At 42.7% G+C, this 18,044-nt stretch overlaps 1 protein-coding gene and 1 long non-coding RNA gene across 5 annotated transcripts in view; one reads left to right on the forward strand and one right to left on the reverse strand.

The window, feature by feature from the left end:
• The window catches only part of LOC115611252, a 27,864-nt gene extending 11,153 nt beyond the window's left edge, over positions 1-16,711 (forward strand). The window contains exons 1-2 of one of the 2 annotated variants that reach the window (XR_003992516.1): positions 4,971-6,611; positions 14,935-16,711. This is a non-coding gene — a long non-coding RNA (uncharacterized LOC115611252). Of the gene's footprint in view, positions 1-4,970; positions 6,612-14,934 lie in introns of those variants that run through there. The other variant, XR_003992515.1, reaches the window with a different exon arrangement.
• The window catches only part of LRP8 (LDL receptor related protein 8), a 190,963-nt gene continuing 180,792 nt past the window's right edge, over positions 7,874-18,044 (reverse strand). For 2 of the 3 annotated variants that reach the window (XM_030493884.1, XM_030493886.1), the window contains 6 exons: positions 15,892-16,033; positions 15,321-15,473; positions 14,424-14,654; positions 11,651-11,719; positions 11,258-11,430; positions 7,874-10,188 (listed from right to left, as the gene is read on the reverse strand). In XM_030493884.1, coding sequence (XP_030349744.1) covers positions 10,150-10,188; positions 11,258-11,430; positions 11,651-11,719; positions 14,424-14,654; positions 15,321-15,473; positions 15,892-16,033 — 807 coding nt within the window. In that variant the 3' untranslated portion in view covers positions 7,874-10,149. Of the gene's footprint in view, positions 10,189-11,257; positions 11,431-11,650; positions 11,720-14,423; positions 14,655-15,132; positions 15,474-15,891; positions 16,034-18,044 lie in introns of those variants that run through there. The other variant, XM_030493887.1, reaches the window with a different exon arrangement.

The following is an 18,044-nucleotide window of genomic DNA, read 5'->3' on the forward strand; positions in this document are numbered from 1 at the left end:
AAATGAGTGTCAGTGGGGAAAGGCTTAATTTTAGGGTAGTGGTAGAAAAGAAGGCAATCATCTTTGTTCTTCCTGTGTTGTCATAGTAGCATAAAGCAGTGGCTTGAGGAGGTGCCTGTCTTTTTATCAGCAATTACCATGCAGTCCTCTGCAGCCTTGTTGAATGTAGTGAATGCAGCACAATAATTATATGTGAGCACAATTTTCAAACTGCCAAATATTTTTGCTTTATACCAAGGACTTGTACTAATGATCAGGTGCCAAAGGCTGACATGAACTCACATATAAGAAGTTACTGTGTATTTTCTTCTCATAGTTGCTTGAGTTTCTTCTGCAGCACCTGTGTGTGTGCACTTGGAGGTTAATATTCTTCGTTAGAGGATTATCAAAGCTACTGAATAAGTGTCAGCTGGGGCCATTCCAGCCAGAGTTCCAGCTCAGCTGCCCTTTACTTCTTTCTAATTGCCATTGGTCTCAGATCACTCACATTTTGTGCTCCTTCCACATCAGTTCCTCTCATTCTCTCTGGAAGCAAACTTTATTTATGCTTTGGTTATCATTTAGGCAGTTTTTATTTCCTTTCTTTTTAAAACTTTTGGTAAAGAAGAGGAGGAACATGAGGCCTGCTGATGCAGAGGTGGGGTAAGTAGCCAAAACTGGCATTGGTTAAGATCAGTGTTAACTACCAAAATTTCTGCTTGCTTCAGACAGGGCAGCTTACTGGAGTCAGAGCTTCTCTGTAGCCCAAAAGAGCAAGAGATACCTAGAACCTTCTTCAGCAGATCTAGGGAAACCACATTGCTAAGTCTGTCTTGAAAAGACTGTAACTAGTGCTTTATAATCTGATGTCTTATTGGATATTCATTGGATCTGATGATATATTCTGATAGCACTGTGTGTTGATTTTTCTCAAAAGAGAAAATGTGATTCAAAATAATATATGGCTGTAGAATCCTGATCTGCTGGAGTAGCTGGAGGGTATTCCTCTTTGGCCTTGTTATGAAGGTAGAGTGCGCTCTAAAAGGGAGATACTAAAGCAAAGCTCAGTGTATTGTGTAGCCTTCATAGCACTAATAGCTATTGACACTGTAAATTATGGTGTCTTCATTAGGATTTTGCCTAGAATCTAAGCTGAAACTAAAAGGCTTCTCTATACTTGCAGATTAGAAGGTGCTGCTCCAGTGTTTAGGATTAAATTGAGCCTTCTGTAGCCTGCCTGTATAGGTAGCACAAACAGTACATAGGTTCCTCAGGAAAGAGGGAGATAACTGTATATCAAATAAACATATATACTAATATAGATTTGTGTTTTGGTTACGATGTGAGCAGTGTTTGAGGCTTTGCTGTTTGTGCTCCCTTCAGAAAGCTCCAGTTCGCTCCCCTGGTCCATCCCTGCCCTGTTCAGTTCTAGGTGATGGTTTTGCCAAATACATATCTGCTCTGTGAGGTGAAAACTCCTAACAGATGCCAGCTCCAAAGTGAGTGTCTTTTATCAGGCAGGGTATGAGATCTGCACGTGGTTGTTCATATTACCTGTAGTAGTTTCCTGTGCAGTCACAATTTAAAGCACAATCAATGCAGACCCAGCCTGCGCAGTCAGTGTGTGGGGAAAGCGAACTGAATGATGGTGATTTCATAAGCACAATTCCTGTGCACAAGGCTTACTAAAATTCTTGGTGAAATTACAACTTATATTATTTTGTGCATGATTATTTTGGGTGTGTTTTGCTTTCCCATATGCCACCCACTGTAGTTTCTTGGTTTCAACACCCCGTCTTTCTTGCCAGTTGATGCTTTTTTCCCCTTTCATTTAATTCAGGATAGCTTTACCACCCAGGCAGTAGATCCCAGATGAAACCAAATCATTTGCTTTCTGCTTTGAAGGCACAGTGGGAAACCAGAAATTGTCAGCTTGTTGTTTTGAATGGTGACTTACTGAGCATTTAATGGTGATTCCAGCCAGGCTGGATTTATTTGTTTTAGGTCAGGGTGAGGAGTTTAAGAGATTGCGTACTTACGGGTTTGCTTGTGGTAAGTTTTGACCACTCCTAACAAAGCTTGAGTGCTTATTAGTGTCTGTATAGGCTGCATTTACATACTGTGTGATGTTACTTAGAAAAATAATGGTTAATATTAAGATAGGTCATAACTCTGAGTGGATTTGTTATAGCGTACTAGTACTTTTATGGTACTACTACACTTTTATGATGTAGGTACGTGGGACTGTCATGGTATGGTACTCCAAACAATGCATTGTTTCACTTAAGAATTAATAAACATTTTTATTATAAACTGTAAGTGCTTGTGGAGGTTAATCTCCTGTCTTCTCCTGCTGCAGAGACATAGATTTACCTGTGTTTGTTTCTTCCTAAATCAGTGAGGACGGGGGAATCTGGGGGCAAGTTTAGTGGGTTAAGTCCATTCTTCTTGATTCGACCATGCTTGTCTGCAGGGTCCGAAATGGTGGTGTGGTAAAAAACCTGCTGCTGTGAGCAGGAGCAGCTTTTGACTAAATTGAAGCTGTATTTCAGCTGCACATGGAATAGCCTTGTTCCAATTTCCTGCAAACCAAGGAAACACTTGGTGATCACTGCAGGAGGTACAGCTCAGCAGCCCTCTGTGCTGGAACAGCTAGTCCCGTGTACCTTGTTGCTATGGGAAACCATAACTGCAGCTAATTCCTGGAAAAGTCTAGCTGAAAGTACAGAGTAATGCACTAGAAACCAATGCACCATCATCCCCAGGTACTTCAGTCACAGCTCCTCATTTATCTTGGTCTACATATGGGCCTGTGTCCTCTCATTGGTTGTGTATAAATCAGGTTTGGGGTGCATCCCTATCTGCATATATTTGTATTGCTTAGTCTGAATCTAGGCCAGTGATTATACTTTGAATATCATATCTTCTCTAATGTAATTGGTTTGGTGCCTTATATACTGAGTTATATGAGGTTCATATGTGGCTGCCCCATCCCTGGCAGTGTTCAAGGCCAGGTTGGACACAGGGGCTTGGAGCAACCTGCTCTAGTGGAAGGTGTCCCTGCCCGTGGCAGGGGATTGGAACTGGGTGAGCTTTAAGGTCCCTTCCAACCCAAACCAGTCTGGGATCCTATGATTCTGTAAACTGATAATGTGACTGAAGAAAAAAAGTCAAAATATTCTGTATTTGGTGGTTGTATTGTTTAAGACATCGCTGTTCATCTGAGTTATGTTCTGGGCAGAAAGCAGTAGCTAAGGTAAAGGAACAACCTTAACTGTCATTTGGGACTGTGAGCCAATGTTTTTGTCTCTTAGCCTGCAAGAGGCAAAGTAGGTATCCATGGGCAGAGTCTGCAGTGGTAGTTCTTCAGTCACCAAAAAACCCCAAAAAGAACAAACCAAACGGAGACATAGTTTGGAGAGCCACTGTGTCACCACACGAGGTGGAGCTCCCATCTTCCTAACACCAAAAGGGCAAAACAATTTGAAATTTGACCTTTCCTGCAAAAAGATCAATGCTCAGAAGTGACAGTTTGTCAGAGCATCTCGTGTGGTTGAGAGAACGAACAGCCCCAGAATGAACTAGCTGTACTATTTAAAATGTCTTGTTCTTGCGATGCTTGTATTTTTGGTGCAGCGACACAGAGCTGGGAAGCTCGTGTTTATCTGTCAGTTTTGGAACTGAAAAGAATTTTATGCACTTCACAACCATGTTTTGTAATGTTGAGATCACACAGGCTGCTGGTGTCTGACTCTTGGTCCTTTTAGCAAATGGATTTTTTTTTCTTCTCAAGTCCATTGCCCTTAAAATTTTGCTGTTCCCCTTTGCTCTGTTAAGATTCTAGTACTGATAATAAAACAGGCCTGTGTGAACAACAAAACCTCTTAACACAGCTATCTGAAATTATTAACATGAAATTGTTTGAAACCCTGTTTGCCTCTTGGTTAAGCACTGTCTGTGTTAGTGCCTGCACAACTCTGCATGTGTCCTGTTGGGTGAGGATGCTTCTGTTTGAAGACTGCTGCTGTTGCAGTTGCAGTTTCTCAGGGCTCTCATAGAGGGAGAGCAGCAGGAGAACATCCCAGCCAGGGGATCCTTCCCATTCAGCTCATGGGGGTATGCTTAAAAATACTGGGTGTCCAAAGTGACTCTCCTGAATGTTGCCTTTTAAACAAGGGATAGCAGGTATTTATTGGAGAAAGGAGTTCCAGAAGAACCACAGGAGGCAATTGAGAGTTACAAAAAGGCAGACCCAGGTGTAGGAGTGTTACTGTGGCCTTAATGGCAGCCCAGGGATAAAGGCTTTTGGTCAGGTGTTGCCTGAAAGAGGTAAACTGCAAAGATGTTCCTTTTGTAAGCATTAAGGAATCAAGGAAAAAGAGGTGTGTAGTTGTCTGGTGTGGCACCATGTGGAACAGAGCTGCCCTTGAGGTCGGTGAACTGCATTGTTCATATGGACAGTGTCTGATAAGCTTCAGTTGTATTTTCTAACAAAAAATTCCATGGTCTGTAGTAAATAAGGCAATGATTAAAAAAGAAAACAAATGTGAGAAATTACTCATCTGATCATCAGGACTGTTGTACTGGGTCAGGCTAATTCCATTCTCCCCACCTCCGATCTGGTAGTAGTCAGTAATGGATACTTAGAAATGTCCTAGTGCTTTCTCTGCACCAGTAATGGTTTTATGTATTGGTATTGTACATCCTCTCAGCTGTGTCTTTCTGAGTTGGAGCTCTGAGAAATGGAAACTCTTCCTCAGTTATCCTTGTGGACCTTCTCAGTGTCTCTTGTAGCTGCGTTAGGCCTTTTTTAAGATGGGCATGTCAAGGTAGTATGCCAAGGTAAAAATGCACATTCACCAGGAGTTTCCTCTGCAGCAGCAGGTTCTGTAACCTCAGCCGCTCTCCTGCAGGCTTCTGCTCTGCTTCAAAAGGTTGTTATTAACTAACTTTGTCATGACTTTTATTGCTGCTGATGCATTTAGCATGGAAGTGCTATGAAGTCAGTTTGTGAGGGCAGGCTTTTCAATGGGGCACATGCTTTGGATATTGATAATAATAATTGAATGTAAATTTCCAGTAATTTCATAACAGTTTTCATTGTTAGAGGAAGTCTAAAAGTCAACTTGGCCTTTGAAAGGAAAGTCCTGTCACCAGAACTTAGACCCAAATGCTACTTTCCAAGTACTCTTTATCTTCTAAGCATTACTGTAAGGTGTTGTCTGTGCTTAGATCTTATTTAGGACTCTGCCCATTAGCAAAATACATAGGTTCAGGGATTTTTCTTTAATGTGTGTTTGCTCATAAGGCTTTCCATTATCTTTCATGTGTAATGGCTTGACTGAAATGCATGTACATGTTTTCAGCTAAGTCGCAGTGGGGGAATATGTGCCTGAAAATAAACCGCTGCAGTTGGAACTGATTAATTCCTTGATTGGCAGACTCAGGAAATAGAGTCCTGAATGTGAAATGTCTTTGTTGTTTGGCCTTGGCTGAGACCTGTAGTTTTAACCTTGACTCTTCCGCCTGACTTTGTGGCCTGCAGACAAGGTTTGAAGAACTGAACTGATAGGAAGACATCCCCTCCATCAGTTCAGGCTTGTCTCTGCTTTAATCCTGTGTGAGCTATCCCTGTAACCAGGCTGAGGCCTATCTGAATATCGGGGAGATTTGCTCTTTACTATCGTAGCTCCCTGCTAAGGATGGTGCCTTATCATGACTGGCACGATTTCAGTGCTTTCCTTCGCAGTGCAGAGAATATGACAGGCAGCCATGGCTAATCCCTTGAGAGAATGTTCTCCTGCTGAGGTACACAGTGAAATTGGAATGCTGCAAATAATTTGAAAAAGATTATTGTTCTTTACCTCATGTTCTCATTCTGCTTGTTGATGCGTAGGGACAGATTCAAGTTAGCATTACTTAACCTCCTGTAAGAGCTAGGAACATAGCCTTAAGTTAAGTTCAACAATAGCTTGTTGGTTTCTTCTGGTAGACACTACCACTGTTGGATGAGAAATCCAAGTTCAGCATCCTGAGGCCAATGGCCTCACTTCTGGGGACTCTGAGGTAATCTTTTGTGAAGCTCATCTTTCATGTTACTGTGCTGCTGTGTTATCAAAAGCCACAGACAGGTTCATCTCCATCTGTGTAAAACTGCATTCTGTGAGACTTGGGTCACATATGGGGAGGTTGTGCTTGGAGCCACACCAGTAAAACCTTTCCTCTAGCTCCTGGGAGCAGATCCTATTTGTTGGAGCTGTTTGAATAGAGGACACCAGGTCCTGCAAAGTAAGAGTGTGGGTGTTTTGTGCTGGTCGCTGAGCACCAGCATGTTAATGTACAAAGGGTTGAATCTAAAAGGTGGCTTGTGTGTCCCACATCTAACTTCACTGTCTCTGTTGCTCCTTCTCCCATTGAATCCTTCCAGTGTTGACACCGTGTGTTTAGGAGACAACTGAACTTCTGCACTGAAGCAGTCTGCAACAGACCATGGTGACAGCAACCTTCTGGAAGGCAAGGGTGTAAACCAGGGAGAGATTGAAAGTTGTTTCACGAAGTTAGAAAAGTGATTTGCTGGAGAACAAACTTGGTGTGAGGAAAAGGTGCACACGCGCTCTGCAGAAGGCAGAAAGGTAACCGAGTTATGTTATAGAAACACACTAAGGGGATTTAGAGGAGTACATGTTGTTGTACAGCACCTTAATGACAGCAGGCAGCACAGTGTTAGTGTGGATTCTCTCGTGCTGTTCAGTTACTGTGTGTACAAAGGGAAAGAAAAAATTTAAATTTTATTGCTAATACAGCACAGAGTCAAAAAAATGGAGGGGAGAAAAAAGGAAGTTGTTTTGTCAGGAATCCCTCAGTGCCCAGGTAGGTTTGGGACTGTTATGAGGCTCTTTCACTTGTGCTGTACTCTCTATTTAAGCATTTTAGAGATTGTGGTGGTGGTGTTATTTTTCTATTTGCTACCATATTATTCTGCTAAAATATTTAACTGAAATGGAGAAATAAAACAAGAAAAACCTATTTCCAGTTGAAAACTAAACTGTATTTACCAGTATATAAGTCCGTATCAGTTTAGTAATAACTATGTGTGTCTGAAAAGTGTTAGCTGCCTGGCAGTGTTCCTCTGGGGACAAAACCAGACTGGAAGTTAACTTTCAATAAAGACCCTGCTTCCCAAGGCTTTCTAACAATACCTGACAGGGAAAGGCTGTGTCGTCTTCAGTGCTTCGACTTGTGATGCTTCTGAGAGTATCTCCTGCAGATCACCCGGTCGGTCAGTGACCAGCTCTGCTGTCGTGGTTGTCAAGAGGTGCCTGGCAGTGGGCACTGGTGTTCATGGCTGCTCTATTCCCCTGGCTGCTAACTGGGATTTTAAGTGATGCAGTGGATTTCCCACATGAAATGGTGCAGTTTGCAAGTAGCTGTTGGGCAGTTCTAATGTGTAAGAGTTCAGGTTAAGCATGACCCCAGTTCTGTTACGTGTGCCATTCACTTCTGAGACAAGTTTATCCCAGTGGGCAAGGACTAGTGTACTTGTAGGGTACTAGTGTACTGGTACCACTGGAGGTTTTACTCACCTCTTTCAGTTACATCACTGATGCAATTGTTCAGCTCATGGAAATAATGTGCCTGGTACCATTTTCCATTCCTGTGATTTCAAGATGACCAAACCCAAAGTGGCAGAGAAAGCCAGTTCTGTCTGTTTAGGTGTAGAGTATGAAGTGTCTGCAGTGTTGCTATCGCAGATCTGGATTATACAGTAGCATTCCCAAACCCCGCTTTATGGTTGGAAAGTAAAGTCAGAGTTTTCCTTAACTCTTCCCAAAATACGACATAGCCCCAGGCCTAGGATGGTGTTTTAGGCACTATAAAGTAATTAGTTCCGTAGTCCCAGATAAAAAAATTTAATCTTTCTATAGAAACAGTGCACTGTGTTACAAATGTGTTCATTTGGTTTCCAGTGACCCTCATGGATGTCCAACAGCAAAGTGTCTCCCTCCCCCTCCCCTCCCTGGTCCTTTTGTCCGTAACATAAAAACTGGAACACAAAAGGCACCAAGCAAGAACTTATACTAACAGAACTGCGACGTGACAAGACAGAGATCAGGAATGATTACAGTGTTAAATACCATCCTAACAATCGGAACCGGTACTGAAAATAAGCTCTTTAAAAAAACAAATTTGGTGTTTGACTTCTCAGTCGTTATAAATCTGTAAAGGCTGAATCCAGTGCTGCACATCGAGTTCATTTACAAGGGCTTGAAAAACTGCAGCCTTTCAGAGGTGGTTTATACAGGTCGGTTGGTGTGGCCGGGTTCTTAAAAAAGTATCAAAACTGGAGAACTTCCAAATATATTTACAGGGGTCTGTTAGTTACAGTGTTATCACATACAGCCTTGCCTCAGTTTTCTCCTTCATGCACACAGCGCAAGCAGTTGTAGAAACAGCTTCCTACCTTAAAACAACACGTGGGTATCTCACTCATCTTTTCACTGCCTTCAAATCTAAAATTTGAATAGAAGGATGCTTCATTATTCAGGCATTGTCCCTGCAGGCCATGGAGTATTCCGAGAGTATGCCATCTGTTTGGAACGCATACAAGGTCTTTAGACACTTTCCTCCTTTTCTTAGTCAAGAATCAACTCCCAGCGCACAAAACACTGTGAATTTATTCTAAAAGAAAGGAAAACAAAAGGCAAAAAGGAAGAAGCCCGCCAGACCTATTCAAGCTGAGTTTCTTCTACTCACTGGAATACAAAAGCTTGGACTGATCTAAGAATGCCAGGCAGGTCTCTCAAGGTTTTGGTATGGTTCAGGGGGGCACTAGTTCATTATGCAGTGACGGGTATTTGCTTCCCATACAATTCCCTGGGAATCTTATAGAATGAGGTGAGGAAAAAAAGGGTTTTCTGCAAGGTGTAGGATGAATTTTAACCTCCTTTAACCTCCCTGCCTAGTGCTCTGGTACTGGAGACATGCCCTGGTGCAGGCTGTTCCAAGGGCAGCAACAAGATACCTGCTGCACTTCAGAATTCTCCATACGCTGAATTAAGGCCTGGCCCCACAGTGTCCCCTAGATTTGGACTCTTACTATGAATAGGGGAAAAGGACAAGGAAGGAAGGAATTAAGTTGTTACTGCGTTGGGTTTCTTTTCCTGCTGAGCCAGCTGGCAGCGCCCGCTTTGGGTGTATGGAAGTATACGGAGAAATTGTTGTTTCTGCTAATTCTAAGCTGATTTGAGAGGTGTGAGATTCCCAGTGGGGAAAAGAACTTAGATTTCCATTTAGAAACAAACCACACAAAAAACCTGAATCAAATTTGTACCAAGCTGGAAAAAGCAACAATACAACATGCAAAAATTGGGCGCTGTAGGAGTTTCTCTTGACTGAGAACAGTGACTCTTCAGTTACAAGCACTGCAGATGAATCCTTCGGGATAGAGTGGGGAATGGAAAAGCAACTCAGGGGCTCTGCATGTTATGGGAGTGCTTCCTCTGTCAGCTACCTTACCTCCTGTCTTTAGATTTCAAAGCAAACTTCTCAAACATCTGGTAAAAATTCAATTATCCCTCATTTTCATAAATGTAGGCTAGTAGTTTTAAAATATAGGTATATTTTTTATATATATGTATATATTTATATGCCTATATATCTATCTAGTCCAGATAGATATAGACACAGATAATCTATGCACAGCAAGCCAAACATACAAAAAATAAATACTCTCACCCCTCTACTATATTTACAGAACAGATCTTATAATCCAGATTTTTGTTAATAAATATTTCTAAACTGCCTGTACAGGATTGGGTTTACTTATGTTGATGGATAGCCACAAAGCATAGTCAACATATTTACAAAATCTCTATAAATATAGTCTTAAAATAAAGCAATCGCTACCGAACTTTCAGCTGGGGCTGGTTATGGACATTGAGTTAGTAGCTCAGCCGTCGCTTATTCACTATCACAAATGGGTAGTGCAACAAGTTAAAGTGTGTATAAAAGATTATACATACAAAACTCTCACATCCTTTGGATGTTTGCAGTTCATTATAACTTTGTGGTTACCCTTCTGCAACATAAATAACGATCAGAAAGAAGAAGCAGGTTCTGGGATCCAAAGCAGATTTGTTCAGTGTGGTGGTTGGAGCAGCAGCTTCATCCTCACGGCAACCCGTCATCTTCTAAGCTTAATGCTACACGCTGTGAAGGAGAAACAAACACGCTTGAGAAAATGTGTGACTTGTGATACTGTTGCTGACTTGTATTTCTCGTTAAAAATCTCATTGTTGTCCCAGTGTACTGGTGACAAATCTATTTCAAGCACTGATGTTCTTCCCCTCCAAATGGGGTTTCTCACTCAAGTGTTACTTGGGAGCTTTGCAAAGTTTATTTCACTTGTGTATTGGATAAAGCTCCTTGTGAGGGATGACACCTTCTCTAGTGTGATCTTTAGCACAATCTTTAGATGATATGGGGCATCACCTACGCACCCGCCTGCCTATAGAAGCTATACTGCCTTCACTCATTACTTATGCTCTCTCTTAAAATACAGTGCAGTTATAACTGCCGGCTCTTCCTCTCACCAGCACTGCTGCTTTGAAGGAGGCACCTTTACAGACAAACTGCCTACAGAAGGGAGGGTTCTCTCTCCTCTACCTGCACAGGACTTGCTATCAAAATGAGTGTTTCCTTTTTGTAAAGCTTAATCTTGCCAAGGCAAATGTCCTTAACCTCTTACAGAACCTCATTCACTCCTCCTTGTGAGGAATCTGACTCATCTTTACACTGTTATTACAAATAATACTCTCCCTGGTTTGCAGGGAAACTCAAGATATACTTAAAATAGTTTAGACAGTAGCAGTCTAAGCACAGATATAAAAGAATCCAGTGGAGAATAAGTAATCAGCTGTCACATACTGAGCTCTTGAGGTAGGTGTGCTTGCTAGGTATATCGATGAGGACAATTTATCTTAATTTGGACAGAATGTCTCGTTATATAGACAACCATATTGTAAGACAAGTAACTGTATGAGCTGCCTAAAGGTTTAGGCTTCTGCCTATTCAATAAATATTAAAGAAGTTGTGTTTTTTTGTCATTACCTGGCAAATAACCAACACTGTAATTGGCTGGTGATAAATCTGTATCTAAATTCTCAATAAAATGAATCTTCTCCATCAGCAGTTTCCTCATATGTATATATATGAGGCATATATATATTTTATATAACCCAGCATATTTATATAACCATATAACACAGCAGATACTTACTGCTGGGTAGACATGTCCAATTTGGGCAGTCCGCCCAATGTGGATTTCGTCTTCATCTTCCTCTTCTGTTGTCTTCCTATACACTGGATTATCAAAATTCATGCTTTTAGTATTCTTCCGTTTCCAGTTTCTCCAGATGAGGTATCCTCCCATGCACAGCAAGCCAATGACCACTGAGGAAAGGGGAAAGAAAAGGGGAAGATAAGGCTGTTGGCCAGACAGCAATATCCTGGTATGTTCCCATGTACATACCCATTCTCAAAGCCAGGCTGCTATTCCCCATTTCAGCAGTTCCTGTGCTCCTTCCCACCCCCACCCCTGAAACTCAGAGGAGTGTATTTGCATTAGCACGTTGGTGTGATCTCCTTCAAAGGTTACATCAAATCAGCTTACCGACAGGAATGACAATGCCAATGACAGCTGCTGTCACGGTGGAATCAAAGCCTTGGTCATTATTCGCATCTGTAATTACAGAAGTTGTTCTGATCATTTAACTCATTCATGCTGGTTTTAAAGCCACGTCTAAGGAATGTTTTCTGTTGGTAACCATGTTTATAAGAGCAGGTACTGACGGGACAAGGGGTTTAAACTGAAAGAGGGGAGATTTACAATAGACACTAGGAAGAAATTGTTTATTATGAGGGTGCTGAGGCGCTGGCACAGGGTGCCTAGAGAAGCTGTGGCTGCCCCATCCCTGGCAGTGTTCAAGGCCAGGTTGGACACAGGGGCTTGGAGCAACCTGCTCTAGTGGAAGGTGTCCCTACCCGTGGCAGGGGGTTGGAACTGGAGGAGCTTTAAGGTCCCTTCCAACACAAACTATCTTGTGATTCAATTCACCAGAAAGCTTTTGTAATTAAAGAGTTTACAAAAAGTTGTAATAAAATCAGTAAGGAGCAGCCAAAACGCACATAGACCCAAACCTGGGCTGTTTCATCCTAGGAAGGATGCACAGCCTGGCCAGAAAGGGCTCCTGCCCTTGCAGGATACAAACCCCACTCCGGGAGGGTGCCCAAAGGTCAGGGAAGTGCTCGGTGCAGTGTTACCAGATGGAGAAGCTCTGCCCAGCAAGGAGTGAGTGGCTGCACTTGTACCTCACGTCTTCAAGCACACAAAAGGAGGGCGGTTTTACAAAACATGATACTTAATGGATATTCCCTGCATGGATCAGGGGATGGTGAATAGTGCTCTTAAAACTCCTCAGCAGAACACTTTCTAGTACTGACACAATTAATGATTTATTGAGCTGTCAGAAAAAGAATGTAGTTCAAAGCCATCCTCGCAGCTTCTTTGTAATTATTTTTCTTCTTTATTTACAGCTAAGGAGTTAGTCAACACATATATCACTCGCTGCTGCAGTCTGCTTCAGCATGCAAGACTGACTGCAAAACTCAACGTTGGGCTTAAAAGAGGAAAACCCCCACAATTATAGGGAAAAATAATTTAAAATATATCATCAATACACCTTTCAAGTTATAGATTTAAAAATGTTTGCTCTGAGCTTTTGTAATAGGGGATCAGCACAGAAAATCTGGTTTTGCTAAAATATCAGGAATTGAGAGCAGGAAGTACCTGTAGTTTTTCTTTTCATACACCAGTTCATGGAACTTAACAGGCAAGTTATCCTTTTAAATACTTCCCTGTGGCAGGTTGTTCTAGCACATAGTTATTTACTTACTAATAAACCAGACTATTTCAAATGTGGACTATAAAAGCACCTTCCTTCCGTGATTTGCTACAATTAATTATTGCACTTGAAAGAAATTTGCACAAATAGAACTTACAGGAATGAATTTTAGAAACTGGATTGTGCTTCCCCACACGCAGTATGGAGCGTGCTCCATCGCTGTTCCTGCAGCTGGGCACCCGACTCAAATGGGAACGGCTGAGTTTTGCTTTCCAGATGCAACAGAAACTGCCTGTTCTGCTCAGGGAAATGTTTAAGGCCAAAAAGATGTTTTCAAGCAATCTCGATCTGTTTAAGGCCCTGAATGACAGTCCTGAAGGGTACAGTCTTCTCTCTGGACTAGAATTTGGGGTTAGTTTTGGAAAATCAGTTCAGCTTTTCTGCTCTCCCTTGGCAGCAGGTATCTAGAGGTATCGCCTCTTAGCACTGAGGTGGTAGGTTGGCGTTTCATTACTCATTTCTGTCTTTGGCTGAAGTAATTCCACCCGTCCAGCAGGGCTGAGGCTGGACAGGAGGCATTTTTCACTCACAGCTTGTGCTGGATCACATTAATAATTAAAGAATTAAAATAGGTAAAGTGCCTTAGAATCATCCATCTTCCAGTGTGCAGCACTGCAAACAGCAGTGAAGCTGGGATGAACTTGTATTGGGCACGAGGCGATGACTGGTGAGACCTCTCAGGGCCTCATCTCTAGAGTCTGCTTCTTGTGTGCTGGATGAAAACCTGATATAAAAGTTCCTTGACATCCCAAGTGAGGAGAATCACATCAGCCATCGTAACAGAGAAAGAGTACCTGGTGTCTCCTGCATCTGACCTGTTTCTAACTGTCCTGGATTCAGCTGGGATAGAGTTAATTTTCTTCCTAGTAGCTGGTGCAGTGCTGGGTTTTACCTTTAGTCTGAGAACAAGGTTGATAGCACACCGATGTTTTAGTTGTTGCTGAGCAGCGCTTACCCTGATCAAGGACTTTTCAGTCTCATGCTCTGCCAGTGAGGAGGGGCACAAGAAGTCGGGAGGAAGCAGGGACAGGACACCTGGCCCAAACTGGCCAAAGGGGTACTCCATACCACAGCACATCATGCCCAGTATAGAAACTGGGGGGAGTCACCCAGAAGGCCCAGATCACTGCTCAGGTGAGGCTAGGTATTGAGCAATTGTGTTGTGCATCACCACTGTTTGCTGGTTCTTTTTTTTCCTGTATCTCTTGTTACTTCCCTTTTCATTGTAATTGTTATTCTTAGTAGTATTATATTGTACTTTATTTTAAATATTAAACTGTTCTTATCTCTAGCCCCGAGTTTTACTTTTTTCCCCCGATTTTCCTCCCCATCCCACTGGCAGGGGTGGTGAGCAAGCAGCTGCGTGGTACTTAGTTGCCAGCTGGGCTTAAACCATGACAGTGACACACGTTAGGTGAGTGCATGAGGTTTTGTGACGCGGTGTATGTATAGAAAAAGAAAAGAGGAATCTCATTCTCTTACAGTGCTGTGATAAATTGCTGTTTCCAGTGGTCATCTCAGAGTCTATCAGGATGGAGGTGGTGGAAGGTAAATGAAAACTTGGGGTGGTAATCGTAGCTTCCGATACAGCTTTGGGGACAACTTCAGTGGTGTTATTGGCACTGCCAAGCACAGGTGTGATGGTCGTGGTACCAGCAGTATGTGATGCTGTGGTTGTAGAAACCAGTACAGTAGTTGAAGTCATTGGAAGATCTGAAAAACAAGAGCAACCATGAAATTTGGTTCAAGTCAGTACACAAAGCAAATCACAAATGGTGATAGAAATCTGGGGAGGATTGTTGTGTTTAATGATTAGAAGCAGAAACCAAATTCCAATTCTATCTAGCAGGTAGTCAGACTATTGATAGTTCTCTGTCTGAAGCTACAGAAATGATTTCGTGAAGTTAAGCTGAATTTATTAACAGTAATAAAGTGTCTGGATGGAGGGTGGTCAAGAAGTTAATCAACTTGTAGTTCTTCTGGTTTTTTTCAGACCTCAGAAGACACTGACTTTGTACCAGGGACTGAATGTTGCACATTGGGGAAAACTCACTGAAACCACTTGTCTCTTCAGGATATTATCAGCAATGACTGTGACTTCTCCATATTCTCCTGATCTATAGGACATCAGTGTGGCAGATCTTAATGATTTATTGACCATTTGCACTTTTCGTGTCAGGCCTTATCCGTTTTTTCTCTTTCCTCCTGTATCTTTTTCTTATGTTTTGCAAATCAAGCAAGCTTTCCATAAATGCTGTGTTCAGAAGGCAGCAGGTGGTGGAATACAAAAGGCAGTGTTTGCATTCCACCATCAGGAAGTATATTCACTGTAAGTATGATGTGGTTGGAGTAGCACAAGAGCGATGTGATTGTATTTACCTTTGAAGCATTTTTTCATGTCAGGACCCAGCCACATGTTGTCAGGACAGGCACAGGTGTACTTGGGAGAATGGGGAGAGATCTGAGGTGCAGGGAGACACAGATACTCACAGCCTCCGTTTGGCTGGGGGCTGAGCTCGCAGGAGTCTGGAGCTGTTCAAGGATGGAAGAAAAGACAAGTTATTTTTGTAATTATTTAGTTCTTGATCTTGGCAAAGAAATACCAGTTCAAGAAGACTCGTTTCCACTCCCTACCTCAGTTAATTGGGCTGCTTAAGCACCTCTACAGTTTGGAGTAGAGTGAGACCTTACACACTGCTGCCAGAACTGCCCAAATGTGAGACGAATGGCAGCAGCACAGTGACAAGGGTAACTCACTGTTATCAGAGGTGTTAATTAAGCAGCTATTAACAAATTGCAGACTTCTCAATAATTGCTGCTGAATTAATCATGCAGGAACTTCAGACTTTAGGCACTGATTTCACATTTATTACCTGTGCATTCTCTCTCGTTGAGAGCCACCAGGAAGCATACCATTTACTAGCTCAAATAAACCTGATGTAGGCCTTACCTTTGGGCTGCTTTAACTCATGGAATACCACGATGTCATGAGGATTATTGAGGTTTTCTGCCAGAACGGAGATGTCCAAACCATTCAGCCTGTTGGCGCTGAAGATCGCTTCGTTCTCCAGGTCAGTCCAGAACACTCTGTCCTGCAGGAAACATCGGATTTCTGACCCCCTCAGATCCAACTCAAGTTGGATTAAACTCCACTAGTCACAGAGCCACTGCGCTGCGTTCCGACCTTGTGGCACCTTTGGTTCATGCTACTTCTGTCGGCCGCTTTTTTGGGCACTGTCATTTCTAGTGTTCAAAAGTACAGCAATCCTACATGTGCACAAAGAGCTCAGCAATTTTAGTGGCTGTGAGACTGAGGTGAGGGAGCAGAAATTTGGTTAAGTACAGAAGAGTTGCATCCATTCTGTTTCTGAACTGTGTGGTTTTTAAAAGACAGGCTGGAGCACAAGCAGAACCAAAAGGCCACACCAAAAACTTTTTTGCTGATTTTTTTCTCCTTTCCAAAGATAAGACCTGCTTTAAACAGGTATCTATGAAGAGGCCAGTGCCTAGAGCACACCTGGAAGATGAGTATCTATTTCTCTTCTTTATTAATATCTTTTGCATGGCACACTATGAATGAAGATGCAAAATAACTGGTCAAGGAGGTACACAGGAACTGCAGTTATCAAACTGTATTTAGTTGCTCACTCAGCTATGTGTGCTGCTGCCTGCTAATTCCACATGTATTTCAGTAAGGAGAGCCACACTGCTGGAGAACAAGGGTTATTTATCAAAATTATAATGAAATAAAAATTACAATTATTAAATTATCAAAAGCAAAAGGGTTGTCTGTTGTTCTAACCAGCCATTCAGATGAGGAAGGATGTATAAAGGTGAAATCACCCAAGAGATCCTTCCAAACACTGCCGATGAGGATAAAACTAAAGAGCAGCAATGTCTTGGGGAAACCTGTACCCAGAGTTAGATGCCCAGATACCATACACATTGCATGGGAGGAATAAGGGGTTTAAGGAAGAGGGTTTTCCTGAGTCAGAAGCCAACCTAGTAAAGTGACATGAAAAGAAAGCAGGGTGACATACCGTGTGACAGGGAGCCAACCCGACACCTTTTTCTGCTATAGCTTATCTAAGTGAGGGGCCAGAGTTGAAGCTTTTGTTCCCATAATTGTTGAGGTGATCACAGAAAGGAGCTTAGCTGCAAAAGAAGACTCCACTGTCCCAGGCTAGTGACACTTGGCAATCCTCTATCAGGGCAGGAAGAGCTGGACTGGCTCTCTGTTTCCACCCAGAAAAAGCAGGGATTTCAATTATGTCTTCCATACCCCTGGAGTACTCCTGAGATAGGATGGGGAATGCAGTTTTGAACACATATATCTCAGGCTTTATATCTTAAGCATGAGATGCAAACAGCAAGGAATCTGTTAGCCCTGGGCCCTGCCACTGGGTAGTTCTGTATGAGCTAATAGCAGCAATGTGGATGCCCGTTCAGGTAGTAATTTCTGCAGATCTCGGCAGGTCTGAGTTCTTCCCATCTGCCCTGAGATGGCATTTGAGGGTTGGAATTATACTGCACTGCTTTTAGTAAGGCTGCAGTGTGACACTCGATGGTACAAAAGTTCTGAATCTACAGCTCAGTGGGTTTTCAATGGAGCAAACTCAGGTAGGAGCTGGGAGCCTTTGAAGATGAGCTTATGTCTTTGTAGGATCAGAGCTATAGTGCTGGGGACAGGGAGGTTTCTCTGATGTGTGGCAGGGGGTGCGTGTGTCACAACTGGAGCAGTTCAGCCTGAAAGAGAATTCTCTGACCCTTTCAGCACCAGGTGAACATGCATGTTTGTAATGCCAAGTGCCCCCTCCCTCAGCAACGCATCGGTCACAGTGACTGCAGGGGGAGCCCTGCCAGGCCCTTGCTGCACAGATACTCCCATTGCTCCTAGAGTTATAGCCTTTGTATGGACATCTGGCTCAATTCAAACTAAGGAAAACCCAGTTTCCAATTCTGTGGGAGCTGTTATGCTGGGCACCACCATCCTCATGGATGGCCTCGTGCTACATGAGGTAAAAGCATGATACGACCGACGCATTGCTCCTGATTAAGGGCATCAGAAAACACTTTTCCTTGCTGAACCCACACCAGGTTAAT

Source organism: Strigops habroptila, chromosome 8, assembly GCF_004027225.2.
Source record: "Strigops habroptila isolate Jane chromosome 8, bStrHab1.2.pri, whole genome shotgun sequence".
Taxonomy (NCBI): domain Eukaryota; kingdom Metazoa; phylum Chordata; class Aves; order Psittaciformes; family Psittacidae; genus Strigops; species Strigops habroptila.